General features: G+C 44.7%; 1 protein-coding gene across 3 annotated transcripts in view; it reads right to left on the bottom strand.

Annotated features, from left to right (window-relative positions):
* Nucleotides 1–17,035, bottom strand: part of SLC15A2 (solute carrier family 15 member 2) — a 54,391-nt gene extending 37,356 nt beyond the window's left edge. For 2 of the 3 annotated variants that reach the window (XM_068407707.1, XM_068407708.1), the window contains exons 1-2: nucleotides 16,911–17,035; nucleotides 1,724–1,770 (exon numbers count right to left, since the gene is read on the bottom strand). In XM_068407707.1, coding sequence (XP_068263808.1) covers nucleotides 1,724–1,770; nucleotides 16,911–16,977 — 114 coding nt within the window. In that variant the 5' untranslated portion in view covers nucleotides 16,978–17,035. Of the gene's footprint in view, nucleotides 1–1,723; nucleotides 1,856–16,910 lie in introns of those variants that run through there. The other variant, XM_068407706.1, reaches the window with a different exon arrangement.
* Between the last annotated feature and the right edge of the window lie 5,089 nt (nucleotides 17,036–22,124).

The raw sequence follows: 22,124 nt of genomic DNA, 5'->3' as shown, positions 1-22,124 counted from the left end.
AGACATGCACACACAGAATACCTTTCTCCAACAAGTATTTCATAATAAAGAAGAAAAGCCATAAGAGGCAAATTATGTTTCCTGTGGGTGCCTGGAGGCATTTTCTGAACTTGGAAGTAAAAAATTTATAACAGGGATATTTTTCTTCCTCTCTTTCACAGATCTCGCTATCATATTTAATAACATTTGATGGAGATGCAGAGCATGACTGTTCAAACCCATACGGCCAGGTGTCGGGAATCCTGCTGCCTGAACTCACCCCTCTGCCCACGATGCATAAGCCCTGCCAGATTTAGCTGCAGCGGTTTAAGGTATCAAGTGCCATGCTGCGACCCGCAGTGACAGAAAACCTGGCAGTGACCCATTTCAGCCACTCCTGCTCTGGGATGGGCACCTCCTACAGATGAGCAGGGGCAAGCAGGGAAAGGAGAACAGGAGGTGGTGACTTCCCAGCTAAATCTCCCCAAGCGCCTGAGCCAAGACCCTGAGTAGGTGCTTACAAACACAGAGCAACAACTTACAAGCAGCGGTACTTCCATCTGGCTTGTATGTCATGAGAAGGCATCAGCACACGCAGAAACCCTCACGTATTCTCTCCGCTGTATCACTGACCTGCCTGTGGCCTGCCTGGACATCCAAAAGCGGGCAGCTTTCATCCATGCGGAGAGCCAGATGCAGTTTGCTCGCTTTCGCGGAGAAGGACCTTGCTCAGCAGAGAGCCCCAGCAAAAGCAAAGAGGCTAAGCCTGGATTCATGAGTGCACAGATAGTCTGCTGTGCTTAGCTGCCACTGTGAGCCTGGGATCTGTGGGATTATGGAGCTCTTAAAGATACTGTGGAAGTTGATAGTCTGTGTCTTTGGAAAAAAGAAAGGTCACTTAAAGTGCCAGCTACAGGAGACATTTGTTTTCACCTCTGCTTCTTGCTGACTAGCTGCAAAATGGTACAAAATTAGTATTTCCTAGGAGCCCTGACTACCCAATAGTTAATGTCTGCATAGTACTTAAAATTGTGAGTTAAATAGTTGGCTTGCTAATGACATGACTGTGAGCTTTAAGAGCAAGTATTACCACATTGTCCTGCAAGTCAGAGCAGGTGCAATACAAGCCCTGTTCTCCCTGAAGTCAATACAGTGTACAGTTTTTAGGGGTCAAGCACTCAACCAGAATTAGCCTGAAAACCTGCACAAACATCAAAGCTGCAAGGCAGCAAAATATTCACCTGAATCAGAGCCAAAGATGTAAACCTGAGGCTCTGGCACTACAGTTGGGCTCTGTAACGCACATCAGCGGCCTGTCCTCAATCCCTGTCCTTCCTTCTGCTTTGCAGCATCTGTGGACCCTTCCCTGGTGGATTTCATCAAACTAAGCAAATGTACAGGACAACTCCCTTCCTCCTACACACAACGTCCCCCTCCAATTCAGAGAAGTAAGTCCTTTCCCACCAGAAAAGTAGTGTTCAGGAAACAGGCAGCAATCAAAACCCTTACCCTTTTTCCCAAACATTCAGAGAGTTAATTTTCTCCCTTTAAGCTGCACTTTCTTAACTTAATCAGGTTAGTGGAGGGATTTTTGCCTTGAGTTGTTAATGCTTATTTCAACTCTCTGCAAGAAAGGGTGTTTGTCTCTAGCCAGAGCACAACAGAGGAAAGAACAGAGAGATTTTGCAATGTTTAGAGCAAGCTGAGCAGAAAGAAAAGCAAGGAAACCAGCTGTAACACTCACCGGGGATTTTTTCTGAACAGGGAAATCTCCTTTGGGGGGATCATCTCCTGCAGAAATAAAAGTGAACAAAGTTTCCTTGGATTCGTTTCTCTGAAAAGCGTTCATCTCCTCTCTCGCCTTGGCTCCCACCATGCTATGTGGCTGTGGTGAGTTGACTGGGAAGATTTCCAGCCTCAGGCATGAAGTTTGATTCAGTTTGAGTTAACCCTAATTGAACACATTTGTGCAGCCAGGGCAGAAAGGGGAGGAAGATGCTACCAGGAAAGACAACCCCAGAGTTCATGAAGAGTCAGGGAACACAGCCTAAATCATTCACAGGTTGGGGCTGTCAGCACTTCATGGCACAGACCTCCTATTTGCTTGGCATGCCCCCAGCTAGCGTGCGTGCCCCAGCCCAGCACAGCACTGTATGCTGAACAGATGTGAGCTGAATAAAAATCCCAGGTCCCAGATACCCCTACAGCCTGCGGATTTAGGAGCAGAGCGTGCATCTCCTCCCGATGCGGTAATGACAGGTTTATTCTGCAGGGACTACAGGGATCTCATTCCACTGAAAAGCCACACATCCATCCCAAGTCATAACTACTAAAATGCTCATCACGCCAAACCCTCGGATGCTGGATGTCACGGACACCCGCACTGTGTTAAATCATTTCCTTGCTATCACAGGAGTGAAGTGACCCAGGGTTCATTCCCACACCAATTCCCTGGAATGACCTTGCCTTTTCCTATGGGATAGTTTAATTCAGAGGGCACAGCCAGCACCCAGTAGCAGCCCCAAGCCCCATCTCTACTTCCTATACCCAAAAGGCCACCTTGGAACTCCCTATGTGACAAATGCATCCTACACTGTCCTGGGAGCCCCTGGAATCCCCTTGCAACTAGGTGGGCTCAGCTCCCTGCAGGTACTCTGTTATCCCTCCTTCCATGCCCTTCCCATGGGAACAGAGGAGCTCTTTATCAGTATTCTTCCAGTGCCAGTTGCAATTACAGAGCAAAATTCACAACCTTCTCATAAACCATCCTCAGTGGCTGTGGCTCTGCAGTATTCTCGGCGCAGTGCAGGGGTTTTTTTCTTCCCCTTACGTTTGGCTTCTTTAAAAGGCAAATGTTCAAAGAATTGTCCCAAATATTTCTCCCTTCTCTTATTAGCAAAAGTACAGACCATGCCCAGAACCTGCAGCTGTTAAAAGGAGTCTCCATAAACTCCTCCCCAGCTCCAGTACAGAGTTTCTGCCAGTGCTTGGGTATCACAGGAACCAGGTGTGCAGTGACAAACCAGGAAAGAGGCCTTTTCTCACACCACAGGTCCTTAATTTGGCTTCAGTTATTGCTAACAAGACATAGGGAACACTTAGATAAGGGACTCAGATGAGGCATAGTGCACAGAGCAGGCATAATTATTCTCCATATTCCCTCATGTGCTCTGGCATTGCTTCCTCTGAAGATCCCCAGGGATCCTGTTTCACTCCTGCTAACTGGGCAGCTAAACATGAAGCTCAAAGTTCAGATGAGGCCAGGAACATCTACCCATTTCCTATTCCCTTTTTCTTCTACAGTAGTGGCAACGCAACAGTTTGGTACCTTCCTCATACTGCCACAGACTAGTTCCTCACTTTCAGCCCTCCCAGTGATTTGCCCACCCATGCGACCTTGCTTTTCACTGGGGTTACTTCTCAGGTGCCACCAATAGCCTCCAGGGAGCTAGGGTTTGTTAACCCCATTTCATGGGCAAGAGTGACTCAAAAGCATACCCAACATTGGGGTATGGGCTTGTGTACATTGGTCCTACCTCCTGCACACCAGGTTAGTATGCACTCTTGTGTCCCACAAGTCTGGCCCTGTGCTAGAGGCAGAAGGAATATTTCTGAGCCTTTTGGTGGTATCTCTTACTGCCCCAAGTATCTCTAGACAACTCCCAGTAGAAACCTGCTGTATTCTGCCATGCATAAGTGAGCAGAGCAAATGCAGCAGTGAAGTTATTAAAGGACTAATAGAAAAGGAAGACAGAAAAGGTTTCACCATCTCTTGTGCAGGGCTCCCATGCTGCTGCAATGTGATGCCTTAATATTTTCAGCATCCCACATCTGTATTTCCTGACTATGTACACAGTTCCATGCATCACATAAGATAAATGATTTTTTTTTTTTAATACTAGCATGAAAAACCGTATCAGTTGGTGGGATTAACATATCACTACAGAGATGTTTAGACCATTAACTGCCAGAAGGTTTTCTGAGATAGAAAGGGAAAAAGGAATTCAAAACGTCTGGTAATACATGGTAACTCATGGCAAACAGCAAGAAGAAGTTAAAGAGAATAAATCTGCGAGCACCTCAGATACAAATGAATACAGAATAAGACTCGACAGAAGGAGACCTGTGTGTCTGGGCTGAAAATCAGGAAGGAATTGTACCACAAATGGAAATAAGGTGGCATTTCTGAAGACAAGTATAAACAAACGAATCAACCATAGAGCAATAGAGGCTGCAAAGCTACAGCACAAAATGAGTTACAGCTAGCAGGGGGAGACAAAAGGCAATAAGAAAAGGTGTTAGAAATGCTGTCAATATTGGAGAAAGAGGAAGGAAAATGAAAGTCTGTTATTTAAACTAGAAAACAAGAAAACAAAAGCTCATCCAGAGAAACCAGAAAGGTTGTGTCCTTTTTGTTTGTGTTCACTAAGAAAACTAAATTGCAACAAGATACATAACACCATTAAAATGAACCAGTAGGAATATGGGTGAAATGAGACAAAAACGACTTAAAGAATATCTGGATACCTCAAATGTGCTCAAATAATTAGAGCCTGATGAAGATCACCTTCAAGTGCCAAATGTAGTATTGAGCCACTTTCCTTATGAAGGGTAGAAGCAGGACAAGCATCACCACTGGCTTTAAAAAGGCAGGTTAGGACAACCCAGTCATGTTCCCCCATAGCCAGAGAGATATTTGATCGGATAATCCCTTCTAAGCACCAAAAGGAGAATAAGGATTACAAACCAGCCATTTTGGATTGGAAAAAATGCTCTCAAACCAGACTGTTTTGTTCTTCGGTGACAGGGTAAGTGGTGTAACAGCTAGAGCAGCTGTGGATGTGATACATCCTAACTCTAGTGTCTCTAATGTCTCATAAGGTAAACAGGGTCCAGATAAAGTACCCATATAGTGGGCAACTGGGAAATCCCTCTCAGAGTAGCTATCAATGACTTTCCATCAGATTAGGAGGGCATGAAACACGGAGGTCCTCAGCTTTTCCATGAGCAAAGAGAACATCAGCACAGCCAGTGTGCTGCTCATGTTTGTGTCCAAAACCAGCGTGGAGCAAGCCTCAGGGAGAACAGAGTACGAACTCAAAATTATGTTGCTAAATGGGAGAAACCACTTTGCGGCTCTGGAATGAAAAACATGAAATTCAGGGAAGACGACTACCAAATGCTACCCTTGCCCATTGACAGGAAAAGCAGCCACAGAGACCAACTACTCTCCATTTGTATGGAGGATAAGATGAGAAAAATAACTGACTCTATTTTCAGTAAAAAAGATTTGTGGCTGCTTTTGGCCAAATTCCCTTTCTGCAAGGACAGGTGAGCATTGGAACAGAGACTGTGTGGCTGGGGCTCAGGCAATCCCTGATGGTAACCTTATTGCTGTCTACAACTACCTGAAGGGAGGTTGTAGTGAAGTGGGAGTCGGCCTCTTCTCCTGGGCAACTAGCGATAGGACAAGAGGACACAGCCTCAGGCTTCGCCAGGGGAGGTTCAGGTTGGACATTAGGAAGAATTTCTTTTCAGAAAGGGTTATTAGACATTGGAATGGGCTGCCCAGGGAGGTGGTGGAGTCACCATCTCTGGATGTGTTTAAGAAAAGACTGGACATGGCACTTAGTGCCATGGTCTAATCGACAGGGTGGTGTCAGGGCAATGGTTGGACTCGATGATCCCTGAGGTCTCTTCCAACCTGGTTGATTCTGTGATTCTGTGATGTCTGTTATATAAGAACATATTAGGGACTGGCTAAATATCAGGTCCTGTCCCAGAGCAGGCAGATGGGTGAGGTACCTTCCTGAATTTCTGTGAAAATCATGTGCTAAACAACTTCAACTGGTAAGCACAAAAGCTAGGACTGTGTTCTATAAAATTTCCTCTTTTCTTAGTTATCCTTTATGCGAGTGGGGAATCTGCAGGATGATTCATGCTTAAATGTAATATTCAGCTACCAGATGCCTTGCATAGCCAGAAGTTCCCATGAATACACTTTTCTATGACTTTCAGTTCATCATTTAATTTTTTATAGTTCCCAAATCCACAGGCAGACAATCTGCATTTCCCCCTTGCATTTACAGTCCTCAGATTCTCACTGATTCCTGCTGCAGTGCTGCGCACATTAATCTGTTTATACTCAATTGATCTCTTCGTTTTTATCTGCATTCATCTTGTGGTACAATCCCTTCTTGGTTTTCAGCTCAGCCACACTGGTCTCTTAATAACGAGTCTTACTTTGAATTCATATACACTGGTCATACTTTTATAGCCCTCTTAACATATCTGTGTTTCTTTTCTCTTTCTCTCTTTGCAAGACAAGGTTATAAGAAGCTAGATGAATGTGTGTCAGCAATACTTTGGACTTAATGACCTGGCCCTGGATGGACAAGATAATCTCTCCAGGTCTCTTCTGGCTTGTTTTCTCCAGTCCTTTGATTATAGGAAAGAACATGGCTTAACTGATTTATACAGACCAAGACTAGTTTCCATTGCCTGCAGATTTCTCTCAAACTTCAAAGTAATTCAAGAAAATGATGTATCAAATCACTTAAACAACCAGGAAAATATGCCAGAAGCCTTCAGACCAGCATCTCTGGTCTATTCACCAGCCCTTATAGACTCAAAAGTATAAAGGTATTTAGATTAATAGCACTAACAATATCAAGTACCTAATCTGTATTTAAAAGCCTGTCATGTGGTCACCTGCAACAATCAGATAACAATCAGAGAAACTTCTCGTCCCTCCTAGTGCCTTTTTGCTTTCAGTATCTTCTATGATTAGCAAGAAGAAATCTTTAAAAAATTCTCTCACCAGCTTGGGCTTCCTTTGCAGCCTGCAGCTTGCCGTTTCCCTCTGCCATGCCTGCTGCTTCCTGCGCATTGGACAACCCCAGCTCTGTTGTGCCCAGAGATGAACCTCGTTGAGCAATCCTGGCTCGCTCTCACCCTGTTGTTAAAGTGTCACTTCACAACAGTCCTTTGGTCACCAATAAAATAGTTAAACTTTCATTTATTTTTGATCTTGAAGTCAAACTGAAGTAATCTCTTGTCAGCTCCCAAATGTCATTGGGAATTTGCCTTTCTCCTTGAATACAGCCTCTAAAGCTGCATGGCATCTTTCACGGATGTTCACGATCAATCGCTTCACACTGCAGCTACACTATCTTTCAATAAAATTACTACTTCTGGATGAGAACAGGGACTGGACCTGTGACTAGACAGGATCTACAGCTGGCCATTAATCCAAAGTTTTGGTGCGGTACACCAGCTACAGAGCTGGCCTTAACTATATACGTCTTTTAGTAGTTAAGGTTGTGAGGACACAGGGTTTCATCACCTTTTGACAGACTGGCTTCAGTTCCTGGTTCTTCACGTGTCACACAGGGATGCAGACATAACATTGACATGCCATCCTCCTAGACCCTTTTTCACTTTAAATCTATGAGCTGCCTGAAGGAAGGACCAACATTCTTGCTACCACACTTCTGCTGTTTATTTCTTTCTGCGTTCCCCCCATAACCTCCTCTAAACTGCTGTGACTTCCTTTCAGAAAGGCTCTAAGGCATCTCCTCTGCAGGTGAAAGCCCCAGATATTTTCTGCAGATACAGATATGGCTCACAGTGAAATTCTGTATGTTCAGCAGTAGAGCAAAATGGGGTTTCCATCATCACACATCACGGTCCTGAAGCCATCTGCATCCTTCCCCTCTTCACTGCACTGAAATCTCAGTCCCATGTGCTTCATGGTCCCATATCTCCCATCATCTCCTCAATTCACAAAATGTAGTCAAGGCTACAAACAGACATGTAGTTTCTAATGAACTCTGCTATTAGCTGAACAAAGGTTGACCCAAGGAAACTGGGCCGGAGGACTAGAAAGATGCACTAGGGAAACACTAAGAGACATCCAAACTTTACAGGGAAGAGAAACATGCACCAATAGCTACGTATATGTGTAATAGTGAGCAGCCTAAGCCAATCGCAGATCAAATTCCAAAATGAAGTGAGGAATAAATTCCTACAGGTGTTGAGTCATTTGATAGAGCAGCAAGGGTTGCACAGGCTGAAGTGAAAGGAAGAACAACAGCACAAACAACTCATAAAAAGACAATGGTAAATTGTAAGTGGCATGTGAAAGAAGGATTGAAGCAAAACTTTAATTACGGCTACAAAAGAGCAGGCTATTCACACAAGACATATTAAAGTAAAGATAGATGGTAAGAAGGATTTAAATCCAGAATGTAGGATGTACGGCCAGGATCCAGGGAGCGTCGGTCATGAGAAGGTGTACCATCGGTTAGTACAAAGCACAGCATGGCAAAGCTAGCAGTATGAGATTCTGGGCAAGTGCTGTGAAAAACAAGCAGAAAAGAAGTACGAGCACTACAGGCCAAGCAACGCAACAGAGAAGAAAATCTGGAGGGAAAATAGTTCTTGCAAAGAATAAAAAGCTTTACTTGGTAATGCTTGTGACGTCTGTTAGAAGATTAGGGGGGAAAAAAAAAACAGCAGGAAAGGACTTTTCTTTCCAAACAGCTTTTTAAGAGACTATCATAGCACAGAAATATTAGGAATTTTCTCTTCATTGAAGGGAATGTCCAAGCAAAACACAGGGAAACAGAGCTGATCAGCTGAGGCAGGAAATGAAGAAAGCCCAGCACAAACAAAATACAACCACAAATTTAAATTACCTTCTAGGCTTTCAAGATGGGAGTATCGCAAAGCCACTGCAAAAAATTGGAAGTTGGCTCCAAAGTAAGACTTGTGGTCTTTCGGAACAGACCACTGATTAACAGTAAGTGAATACCAAGGAAGCTAAATACTGCATAGAAAATCAGGAATAATTTAACTATTCATGCTCTCAGCAAGGAGATGGGCTAAGTGACCTCTTGAATTCCTTTCCAGCTATTTTCCCTTCCAGTTCTAAGTTTTATGTGATGCTATGGGATAAGGTAACATGCCCTGACTCAGAGCTGACTGGTAGCACTGGTTTCAGTAAGTTTAAGACATAGAGAAAATAAACATCCAGGTGCCACAGGCAATCTGGACCCATGGGAACATGTCCAGTTTCTGGGTTGTTTCTATGTTCTGCCCTTCCTGCTGGGACAGTTTCCCCTTTATAGTGATTTAAAGCATTTTAGGAATGATGCCCGCTTCTTAGAGACAGTCCCTAGTTAAAACAGTAGCTAGTTTTACTGTTCACATAGGTATGTAAAGTCAGCAACAGAGAGAATGCTCTGAAAAAAACAAATCAAGAAAAGGAGAGCCGAGATGATAGGTGTAAAAGGGAACGTGAGCTCAGTTTCTAACACACTAGTCAGCACTGTTTGACTCACAAGGGTGTAAGTGATCAATTCTGAATGTCTTTGTTATGCCCTTAACAAACAAGGTGTGCTAGCCCCTCACACACCTAACCCCATAGCTGTCTGGCTCAGGCATAGCTTAGGCTCTTTGTTCAAAACTTCTGAATAACAAAGACAGCTTGGAGACAGAAAAATTTGAAGGTTTACCCGGTCCACTTGCCTGGGGCTGAGGCTGGGTCATCCCTTTCATGCAGTGAGAAGGTGGGAGGCACCTGCAGCTGAAAGAAAGATGGATGTGGTGCGGCAGGACTTTGGAAAAGCACTTGAGGACTGTTTGGTGTTCCAAGAACATTTTCTCCCTGGTGGTAGCAGAACCAGGATCTTACAGAGTGCCTTTCAGCAGCCGGTCTCAGGGCATTTCACTGAACAGGTATCATTATCTCCATTTCAGAGACAAGCAAAGGAGCAAAAAACCATCCTGACGAAGGCAGACTCTGCTGAAACCTCCTGCATGCCAGCCCAGCAGTCTATCCATTAAGCTGCCCTGCCTGTAGTATTATCACAGCAAAGAAAAACCAGCTACTGATTTATTCTGCTACAGGCTCTGAGGGATAGCTCAGTTACTGAAGAGATCACAGCTTGCAGCAGCCTTGGGTCTGAAGGAACACTCAAAGACAATCACATCCAGTGTCTCAGTCATCCTTTGGGTGCATTGCCCTCCTCTCTGTGCTCACTTCCAGCCTCTGGGACAGATACTGCCTTGGGAATTTCCCTTTTTGCACTGACCCCTCAGCTGGCCAGTAGCTCCTCTCTGGTGGTGAGTCCCACACCCTCTCCCACCCTGCTCCAGAGTAAAAAGCTGCTTTTACTCACTGCTAGCCTCTCCTTCAGCGATGGATTCCTGCTTTCTCATTGCCAGCTGCCTCTCGCTAGGATGCCCGGCACCAGGGGGGTCTATGGGGCAGTGAAGGAGGGGGTATGGCTACTGGATGTGGCAGCAGGACCCTGGGGTTCAGTTCTGCTACTCCTCAGGCACCTTGAGCACATATTTCAAGTTTTCTAGCCTTAACTCTACTGGCCATAAAACAAGAGTCAAGCAGCACTAATCTACTGTACATCTGGGGCAAATGATTTCATTCACTAATCCGGCTACAGGACTAGGAGAATCTCAGGGAAGGCATTAATTACAGCTTTTCCATTTTGTTCCATGCATCCACAGTAAACAGCCTGATTGTTTTGTTCTTCGCAAGCTTCTCTGTGTCAGGAGACATAACGCACTGCACAATTTCAAATCTTTGCCATCCAGAGAGGGTAATCTCACCGTATCCCAGCACACAGCTGATTTTTTGACTACAGTTTAAGTTAGATTGCAATTGCGTAACCAGTGTTTCATCAGGGCAAGCTGCCAGGGACAGAAAACATGTAAATCCCCAAAATACCTCTGTTCGGATAAAAAACCCCTGCTGATCTAATCCAGAGAGATCAGCTCTCTGACAGTGACCTCTCCCAGATGCAAGCACAGACAGATATGATATGACCTTCTGCATTCTAGGGACTGTCATTTCCACTGAGACGTTAATCCGACCTTCCCCAAACAGCTCCCTCCACCACCACACCAAGGGCCAGATGGATCAGGGGCTCATCCAAGATTCATTAACTCTGGTTCCCTGCATTTTCATAACGAGCTTGCAGTGCCATCCATTCTTTTCAGCCTCCTTCTGCAGCGAAGATGGGGTTCAATTTGCTGACACAGTGAGTGTGAGTAGCTCTCACCAGCTCCAGTGGGAAGTATAGTCATGTGGGTTTTCCCTGCATCAGGTCCCAGAGGGACAGGCATAAATTAGAGACCTTTTTTTGCTTTTTTTAACATTGATTTAAACATACAGTTTTTGGGTCTCCAGGGATCCTGACACTTTGTAGCATAATTAATGTTGTTCTGGCCATCGTGTGCCCAGGGCAGTCTGCTCTCCCCTGGCACTCATGGCAAATCCCCTCTTACTTTTGGGGGAGAAATGTTATACTCGCGTAGAAGGAAGAATTCATCTGTGCCTCTTCCTCCTTGCGCTCACTCCCCAAAAGATCCACCTGACGTCAGTGGGACCAGGGATGCTCAGCCTCTCACAGACATCACTCCCACAGCACATGCTAACTTCCCTGTGCTCTACAGTCTTTTTTCCCAGAAATAACCTTTCCTGTCTCAGGAGCTTAGCTAGAGCTCATCTTCTGGCTATGATTGAATACTGAATCAGGCACTTGCTCTAACCCTCCTCTTCTATCCCCAGCCTGTCTCCCTCCTCCTGAGATCTAGCACTGGGTTGTACCCATCACACAATGGCCCAGTCCTGCACCACGTACCTACAAACACTCATGCAAACAGCAACCCTGAACACAGAAATGTTTTTCCCATGGGCACATGAAAAACCACCTCTGGTATTTTCTAGCTTGTGGCCACCCAGGAGCTGCAGAGCAGTGCTAACATGCAGGGCAGCTGCATGGCACACACCCAAGCAGCAGGCAAGGGTGTATGTTGCTCTTACTGTGCCTGCAAGCGACAAGCCTGCTGTGCTGCAAATCAGCAGAGCCTTGCTGGCTTCACCAGGAGCAGAGCCAGCCACATGTGTTTTGAGTGGTTGCAGACACAGGCTTAAAGCATGAGTCCTACACAACAACAGGAGGTTTACTGAAGTCAGATTAAGCCACATTCACTCTTCAGGCTACTACACTCACCTCCATGCCCTTCTGCTTTTCTATTCTATTTCTAAGCAGTTCCTCGTACACTACAAGGATACAAACCCTCCGCAGATTTCCAGTATCTTCCTGTGGTGAGCTATCAGCTATTGATCTGGACATACTACTTACCAGCAACCAATCCCATCTGAATCTGAGCAAAGCAAAATACCCAAACCTAGCAGAGGTTTCACTGGTCCCAGCACTTGCCTCTTAAACCTATTCCCTGGAGAGGACGTCTGCCTGGCAAATGGGGAAAAGCTCATCAGCTGCAATAGCAAGATGGAAATGGTACACGTGGGTTGTGAGGTAGCATAGGCATGTACCAGCTACAGCAAGGGTTGATAGATGATGGAAGACGTGCCCATTCAGGTCAGTTAATATATCCACTGCAGTCTCAGCTGCGGTGCGTGACAAGGGCAGATGGCATTTCCACCCCAGCTGATGAACAGCAGTGCTGTGATATGCTGGAACAGTCTTCCCACCACCCCTTCCATCTCCTGTGCCCACAGCTGGCATGTCTTTGCTATTTGGCATTCAGCCTTTCGATGTCTCCAAGTGCTCCTGTGTAGCCCTTAATAAACAGAGGAGAGCACACTGGTACTCACTGACAGAGAAATCCATTAGTGCCAACATTTATTAGCTTTAATAAACCCATGTGAAAAAAATGCAATCATCTTTTCCATGACCTCCAGCTATGTCTAGGCTACCTGAGAAAAATCTAGTCACACCAGTCCTTTAAGATGCAAAGGGCCACTCAAGAGATATATTCAACTGACTTCAAAGAACGTTTGAGTGCCCAGTAACTTGCAAGAGATTTGTTTATAAAAATAATCAGTCTCAGAAGCAAAGTGTATATGGCACTTTTTCTCCATCTCTCATTCATTTTTACTTCTAACAATAAATCACTACAGAGACTCCGCATGGAATGCCTCAGCATTGTACTCATCTAGAAATGTTTCTTTGCTGTATAAACTCAGATTAATATTCATTCTTTCCAAGATAAAGATAGCTAGAAATAATTTGAGGCAATAAAACCAGTTTTCAGCATTCCTGACACTTCCCATTGTTAACAAACAGACGATCTTATAACGGTAAAGTCAGAAGAATAATTCCTCTCTTATACTAGATCTGATTGACTAGACATGACAGATGGTGTTTTTATTACTTTCCATCTTTATGTCATTCTAAAAGAGGCCTCATCTAATGCAGCCCAGACTGTGTTTTGAGTCTTAACCTCTCAGATAAGCAAACCCTGTTTCATCAGGTTAAAGGACCCTTACTTGATTCAGGAAGACAATTTTCCTTAAAGTTATTCTAATCAAGTACTCAGAGACCAAATTGTCCTGGCTGATGGACTGCCAGCAACGGGTAAATCTTTCTACTAAGGATCAGATTTATTTTCAAAGACGGAAAACAAATTGATATTATTTTTACAGAATCAATTCTACCCTGTATTCAGTGACTTCTCTAATACTGGCTTTTACTGCAGTCACAGAATTAAAGAAAAGTAAAGTTAATGCAGTCTTCCTCTCAGTAGTTTTATTAAATAACAGGCAGGAAAGGAAGATTAGAGAGAGATGGCCTGCTGTCTATTGATACCCTCTCAATTAACTGCCCTTATGGTAATGGCATCTGACCCTAATCAGCACAGACCCCTTTCAAACACAGGCTCACTCCAACCCATCTTCCTGCATCAGCCTCCAAATTGAGGGCTGTCAGCCCAAGTAACTGCCACCAAACTGGGAAGAAGTGACAGAGGACTATCCACCTTCTAAAAGAAAAGCTCTGAAGGAAAACCACTGCCTCAAGGATTCTCCCTGCAAGTCCCATCTCCAGCGTGGCATCTGGCTCCACAAGCACAGTTTGGTGCTGCAGCTGCTCGGAAGCGCAGTGACAGCTCTTATGGAGACAGGGATCACAGTTCCCTACTGCCTTCGCTCTTGGTTGACTCAAGTCACTCCAAGCAGAAACTCTGCCAGCTGTGGGGCTGTCCAGACTGCTTGAAGAAGCAGGTGGGAGGTCCAACTTCTTCTATTCTCTCCCATTCTCTCCCACCTACTGCAAGACTGGTCCAGCAATTGAAGCGACGTAAGGACAAGGAGAAAGAGAAACCATCCCAAGGTTGTGCAGAAAACGAGCCGCAGAAACAAGAACTGGGCCCACAACTCCTGAATGATCATTCAGTCAGTGCTTTTAGTTCTCAACACACATATTACCTTCTCACACAGCCTCACAAGCAGGATTGGTAGCCCTGATGCCCCATCAGACATTCAATACTGGATTTCCACCTCCAGAAAATCTGACCCCCAGGAGCCTCAGCTGGAACTTGTAGGGCAAGCAAAGCAAGCTACTCGACACAAAAAAATTTTCTTTGCCATTTTCTGAGAATCTGAGCAGTTGTCCTAACAGCTCTGCTGAAGTTATTGATGCCTCAAATTAAATGATTATTCTCAATGATTTTTATCTACCAGACACCACATTTTTAGGGTTTAGTCAGGCAGAGTATTACATTGTAATATCAAGGCAGGCATCTTTAAAACAGTGATTATTCTGCAGGAATGATAAAGATGCTGGAGAATACATTAACTCTTTCATTTCTCAGAAGGACTACAAGGCAAGGAGAGGTTGTCAAGGTGTGATACAAGGAGAACCTGGAAACCTATATTCTCTCCCTCTTAATGATACAAACCAGTCCTTCAAACATGCTCCAGTTGTGTTCATAAGCCAAAAAAAAAAAACAGCAAAGACCTCAGGATTACCTGTCTACAGAGAACTCACAGTATGTGCATTCAAGGGCAGCATACATTGAGGGCAGCATAGCAAATGCAACCAGGATGGCAGCAGGATGAGAAGAAGCAGCTAGAGAGCAAGCAGGTCTTATGCATGTTGCAATCACACTACGACAGCACTGTTGTGCTACACAAACCTGAGAAACAGCTGCTGAGCCCTATACCATAAGGCTGACACCCCACCCCTAAAGAGCATTCAGCAAATCCAATGCCCCACAGTAACACTGCACCAACAGACTAGTGGGACATGCTGCCTTTTAAACTGCCTTTCACCATCACCACTCAAGTACAGCTCAGCTGGGTCCACAGATGTATGTCATTAAATTAATTATCCCATAATTACTTGGTGAAGACCTAAACCCCATTAACTCACACTCTTGCTCATCTCAAACTGGCTTCTTTCTGTGCTTGACTGTATAGCTGTGTAGATATTTTAACTTCTATTTTTGAAATGTCCTTAAGGTACAGAGGGGTATAGAAGGTTTTATCCATGTCTTGAAGCAGTGACTGCAACTTTCTGCTTAGCTTAGACGGAAGCTGGGATTTGGGTGCATAAGAGGAACCCAGGCACAGGGGAAGGCATTTTAAAGCAAGGTAGGGGACAGCCTCACAAGATTTCCACCATTATGAAATATCACGAGATCAGTCATTCTTACCGTGTTGAGGAACTCACTTTCAGGCAAAAGCTTCTGACAGAATTTGCTTTTTTTAAGGCTTCTGGTTCCCTCTGGATTGGAGAGAGGACATGGTCTGCTCCAGGCTTGGATGCCAAGTGAAAAGCACATGTTACAGGCTCCCAAACCAAAGTCAGAAAGTATGGGCTCAAGGATTAAAAGCTCTCAAGCTTTCTCAAATGTCTCTGTTTTGGGTCCTCTCGTGTAGCCTGTCACATTTAAAACACACAGCACACTCCAGGAGAGGCAGCCTTTTAAAATAGTGCTCTTCTCAAATATCGTTATGGGGTTGATTGCAGACACCTTTGGGCTCAGAGCAAGCACCACTGGAAATTGTTCAGACAAGGGATCAATAGAGGGGCATAACTTAAAAAACGTTACTTGTGGAGACAGCCTCCAGGGACAGCCCTGAAAGTGTCCCCACAGTTAAACCATCCCAGAAGAAGTAGGCAACTGTCCCTGTTAATTACTGCTGGGAAACAGGGCATCAGAGCAGCATGAGGAAAAGACAAGCTTGTTTCTTACTAGGTCTCATCTGCTACACCAGTTTTTAAACTGAGCAGCGAACAGTGGAGAGAACTTGTCCCTGGGCCTGATGCAAACCCTCATAAATTGGGTGAATGGATCATAAGCAAAATTCACCCCCCTCCAGTTTCCAGTGTCTGGGAACAGCTGACGCCGGCTGCCTTGGAGAGAACTGCAAAGAGGCTCCACAGCTATCAGACAAGCTGCCCCAGTAGGTTTCTCATTGCCTTTATTGAGTGTTGGGTCAGACCCCATGCACAGAAGTGTCTGTGATCAATGAACACATGATTTGCTAGTTCTGCCCAAGGGCTTATTCACAGTTAATCCAAACCAACTTGGTTCATAAAACTGGCTGGAAATCTCATCAGAACAGGCTTTGCAGAGAGATTTCTGGCACTTTTGCTTCCAGCACTGGCTGAAAACAGAACAAAAAGAGACTCCAGCCTCCTCAATTATTTTGTCAGATCTGGAGATGGGTGATTAATTCACAAAAAATAATAGTAGCTTGCTCATTTTCTGCCTTTTGCTTTTTTCCCCCTATGAACAAAGATGGAATTTTTAATTTTATTTGTTTTTCAGAACTATTTGTCAAGTAGTTTCTGCAAACAATTTCAGGTACTTCAACAGCATTAGTGATCTGCAATATAAGCAGGCACAACGGGACACACAGGTTACATCGTACACTTCAGAGTTTTTCACCTAGATGAACATACATCTTAGAAACGGGTTCGCAGTGCACATTTGCACAACTCTCATTCTGAAGCTCTCTCATGGATATTTTGGACGATTGCCTCAAAACAGCCCACTCCCACAAACATTCCTCACACAATGTCTGTCTGCTCAAGCACTCCCAGCCAGGGAATGCGGAAAGAATAGGAACACAATCAAAGCACGTTACTTACGGAAATATCTGCAGCAAGTCTCAATGAAACATGTTGGTCTAGTGTCCTCAGATGGAGGGATTTCCATGGAGGAAGCAGTGAAGTGGTCCAACACAAAAAAAAAAAGAGCACTATGAACTGTTTAAACTTCAGGATGTGTCTGAGATGAATGTAGGGAATAAATATAAGGTTATTTCTTCTTGTACCCACAGCAGCACTTGTATGCTGACATACAGAGAACAAATAGCAAAACAAGCTCTTGGCCTCACAGTAACGTTGTTCCGTTTGCTGTCCCTGAAGGCTTTCAGTTAATCTTCATCTGTGGGTTTGGCCAGAGAAATGTACTGGTGAACCTCCCCTCTCTGATTTCTGTATGCAAACTTAAAGTTTCTTCAGGATTCATTAACTCTTTAATTCATCATTCATGTATTTCAGGCGAGTCTCATATTTTCTGTACTGCTCAGTGCCTTTGCAAGTGTAGAGTTATTGGTGGAGTCTCTTTGTGACTTGTACATGCTCCAGAGCAGGGCTCCTGTAGAAACAGCTGGTCCCACAGGGAGATCAGACAGCTAAAACAGGGATCGTGTTGGCGCTAGCTTGGCCAGACCTGGTCTCTGTCAGCCCTAGAGCTTCCTCCTTTTTTCACATTCACTGTTGGGGAATGGAAAGTAACTCAGAGGGTTTGGGTGTATCAAGCCAACTTACCAAAAGTGATCAGCAATCATAATTGATGCCATATGTTTTCAAGAGTTCATATTCATCTTAATGCCTAAAATTAGATTTAGGCTTTGGTGAATGGCAGGCAGGAGGGAAACTCGCTGGACCGACAGCTTCTCCAAAAAGCCAGTCCTCCTGTGACTACCAAACACTTCTCAGGCACCCCCACTTTCTACACATGCGAGAATCACTTTGCCACTGAAATGCAGCTTGCAGTGGGTTCTTTAATTGCTTGAGAAAGAAGAAAAGTTTTCACTTTCTTCAGCCTTGCCTGCATAAGCCACTGTAAAACTGAAATTTGCTGCTCCCGAGTTGGTATGGTGCAGGAGGAGAGAGCCTGATACAGCTGGCCAGGCACCCCGTGCTCCCATCCTCTCAGCACCCAAGCATCTCAAAGGCACCAGCAGCTCCCTCCCAGTTCAGGCACAGGGCTCCAGAGAGTGCAACTATTTCAGCCCCAATGCTCAGGTTGCTAAACCACCTGTGGCAGGTTATTGTTAAAGAAGGCTGATTGATGAGCCTTGTACCAATCATTTTAGAGGGGATAAACCAGACATTCAGGATGCTTCCAAAGGAATAACTCAGAGGACATGATTAGATGCCATTGGGTCCCTTGAGATTAAGAGCCTGATTCTCCTCTCACCTATTTTGGTGAGAAGCTGGAGGAGCTGCCTTGTCTGTGGAGTTCAACCTGTAGTAAAATGGTTTGATGGGAAACATCTGCCCCTTGTGTGTTGGCAGACTGCATCGGAGTGAGGACATCTCGACCCCTAGACCTCAGTACCATCTGGCTGCCCAGGGAACCCGTCTCATTTCCACAGCGAGGACCCTGCAAACCCTTGGTGTCTGGGGGCTTCCAGGCTCCCTGGTGTAGAGGCAGGAGCCTAAAAGCCCTGCAATAAGCTTGCAGTTCCCATTGCTGCTCCTGGCAGGGAATCCCAGACTTCTGGGATCTTCTACGCACCTAGATAAGCCCTAGTCTGCTCAAGCCATGTGAACTGCCCTTCAGATCCCAGTAACTAGCGTCAAAGCCACATATGCTAGGTCATGGATATGGAGCTCTCCTCGGAGGCAGTAGGGAGAGAAAACGAGGTACGTAAGAGCAGGAATCCAGGCACTGATGACTGTGAGGTTACCAAGGAGAGGAAGGAAGAGAAGCAATACAACATGATGGGAGCTCAATTTGCCATAAAAATTGTAGACAGAGATATAAAAAGCTTTATAAAATATTCATTCTGCCTCAAGAGTTCATGCACGGGAAGAAATCTGTCAAGGCAAATATGCCCCAAGCAAACACCACCTGGGAAATGCTGAGACAGTTCTCCTGCCCAGTCCCCCCAGCACGTTAACACATCAGGTCAGTGAAAACAGGGCTGGACAATACTTCAGTTTATAAAAAGGTCAAGGCTATTTTCAGCCAGCTGCACTTGGTATGTGGAGCAGGCCCAGCTCACCACATCTGTCTGCCCCTAATGCTCCGTCCCTATGGGATTTCAGAACAGCTACTTTGACCACAGTCAGTAAAAACAAATAATCTGTGTTTTTAAAAAAGGCTATGTAGGAAATTTTCAGTGTGCAAGTCCAGAATAAACAGGAGACTGTAGAAAAATTATGTCTAGTAGTTGCCACACAGAAATAAGCCCTGGGGATGAATCACATGGGGCAATCAGGGAAGGAAGAAATTATCATAACTGAGACTGAGGAGACCTTGCTGAGACACTGCGGTGGGAATGAGGGTGAGAGGGATCTAGCTACAAGCTTGTGCACTGAGTGTGAGGCCAAGGACACTGCCTCTTGACTTGGCTGGCAGTAGCACCGCTGCCAGGTGGTCTCACATCTTTCTGTTGTACCCCAGTGCTACCCACAGCTAGGGATACAAGCAGGAACCAGCTCATCCAGCCTGCCCCCATGCCAGTGAAGCAGCAGTGATTCAGTATGGAAAGTTGAAACCCAGGCACAAACACCTTCCTCAAGCCCCTCACATCACCGGGGTAGAAGATGGATCATCACTAATAAAAACAATGTTTCGGTTTCAAAATGATCTCAGGGAGTCAACAGCTGCTGGAGCAAACAGACTATTTCATGAGAATTTAGCAGGGGAATAATTTAATGGAGCTCAGATAAAAGGCAGTCACCTGGAACTCAGATTTAGAAGAAATTGCTTTTTTTCTGAATTACTGGTTCAGATGTTAAATAAGGAATATTCATCTGACTGCACTTTTCTTGCACACTTTCCCCGATCGGTGCACTAATGAACTCTAAACCGTACGGGGAAATGCTTTCAGTCCCTCCCTCCATCTCCCCAAGGAGCAAAATCTTTATTAAAAACTAATGATTGATTCTCTTTTTCAAAATTAGCATCTGCAAATTTGGGGGCAACTTCAACCCTGGAATAAATAGGAGCAATTCCCTTTGCACTGATTAGGAGTTCATCCTTCTCAAAAAATCCCAAAGGCTTCTTAGATTGACTGTCTTGATTAAAGATGCAGTTAGCTTTAATTGAGTAATTGCTGTGGTTTGTTATCACCAGTTATTGCAGAGATTTCCTCTGCTGTATCTTGGCCAGACAGGGGTGCTTCCTTTGTATCTCAGTTCAATCCTCCTCAGGCCGAACTGTTCAAACAATTACAGATATATCATCAAAATATGTACAAATATGTACAGATCCATATATTTTAATATGCCAGCCTTGGAGCCCAGTGGCAGGTCATACTCCAGGCTTAAGTTGTGGCCTGGCATATGGGGCTGCAGAAGACCAAGAGGACCCTGTAGGACCAGATCCGCAGACATAAGAGTGTAACTAACTCCACTGATTTTAGTGGGTTATCACCAGTGAGACAGTTCTGTGTGGTAGGGACACAGAGCTGGAGCAAAGTCTAGTTAAAAACCAATACATGCTGCAAGGATTGAATAGATTTACTCTGGTGCTAAGCTGTTAGGTGGCTTGTACCCTTGTGCCTCACATTATTAGTCAAGTAGCTACAAGACCCAGTATGAGGAAAGACTTGGTCATGGTAAATCTCAAGAACATATATTTTCTCAAGCTCTTTATAGGAATCAACTGCTAGTGCACGAGTAGTTAATGTCTTTGCTTGCAGTTAGGACTATAAAACATGTGGAAGCACATTTGTGTTTGTTTGGTGTCTCATTGTCTCACTATCAAATAATTTCTAGGTGCTTTATGAGGCTTCTTACTGTGATTTCCTGACTCAATCCAAAAACAGAATTATCAGCATTTAAAACTGAGCTAGAAGCTTTGAAAAACTGGTTCTAGAGTTAATTTTATGTCTAGTGGTGACCTCTTTGCCACCATTTAGCATTCAAGAGATAAACTCCCTGACTTTGCAGCTCCACAAATACTCTTTCTAATTGAATCAAGCAGATTTAGATTATACCAACTGATTTTTTTTTTAAGCAGGAAGTAGGGACTCAGTTAGACCAGCAAAAAAATGTGGGCTTGCAGGAGAAAGGAATTGAGAAGGTTGTCTTTATGTAAGAAATGAGAGAGAGAATAAAGTTTCAAAATTGTTCAAATACATCATTTCAAAGATTTTAGTTGTTATAGTTAAAAAAATCTGCAAATGCATACTAAAAGCTCGCAGTTGAAATAAAACATGTCAAAAACATTTTGACTGACTCAAGCCATGTTTTTCAGTTTTTCAAAATGCAGGCAGCTTGTTCTTCTTCAGGATAGGAAGGTTTTCTAAATCTCAGATATCCTGGTGGAGTGGAAATGTGCATCTCTGACTCTCTAAGTCCATTATCTTCCCAGATCTTCTAGAGCTGGAGACAACGGCATTGTCAGTGCACTCTCCTGCCACTTCTCCACCTTGCTAATGGTGCACTGGTGTGGATAAAGCACATGCAATGAGGCAGGTTATTGCCAATGAGTGGCAATACAAGTTTACACTGCCTCGGCTGCCTCTGCAGTAAACATGGCTCATTTACCAGCCAGCCAAGGAGGACAAGCTCTGGGGTTGTGTTTGATGTTACGGAAGGACAGAGTGAAAAGGATGGCTACTTGCACAGGGTGAAGACCTGATGCCTGCATGGGCCAGATCTGCCCCACCTATCCACCCCATCCAGCCCTCCCTTGCTGGGGCAGACTCTCAGATACCTCAGCTATATGCTGGCTGCCAGAGCAAACTTCTCCATGGAGAGAGCACCCACCACTGAAACTGAAGCCATGGGCACCCAAAAAACTGCCTATGTGACAGATATTGTGACTGCTAGACACTGTGGATCCAGCTGGTTTTAAATAGGGAAGGAGCCTGGCTCACTCTAGCTCGAAGCTCAAAGGCAACCACATAAGGGCAGAGCCATTGCTTCCAGCGACTAAGTCCTGCACTATAGTCAGGCTATTGGAGTACTCGGTCCCTCACTCTTCACAACAGATCCCAGCAGTGCAGAGATGTGCCAGATGCTGGGCAGCTTCATTCATGCAGAACAGATGACTCTGGCCATGCCAATGAAAGCTGCATCTACTTTGTAAAGCTGTGGCAGATGCATTGGGTGGTT

This window comes from Nyctibius grandis, chromosome 9 (genome assembly GCF_013368605.1).
Source record: "Nyctibius grandis isolate bNycGra1 chromosome 9, bNycGra1.pri, whole genome shotgun sequence".
In the NCBI taxonomy this organism is placed as follows: Eukaryota; Metazoa; Chordata; class Aves; order Nyctibiiformes; family Nyctibiidae; genus Nyctibius; species Nyctibius grandis.
This window is presented reverse-complemented; position numbering and strand designations above follow the sequence as displayed.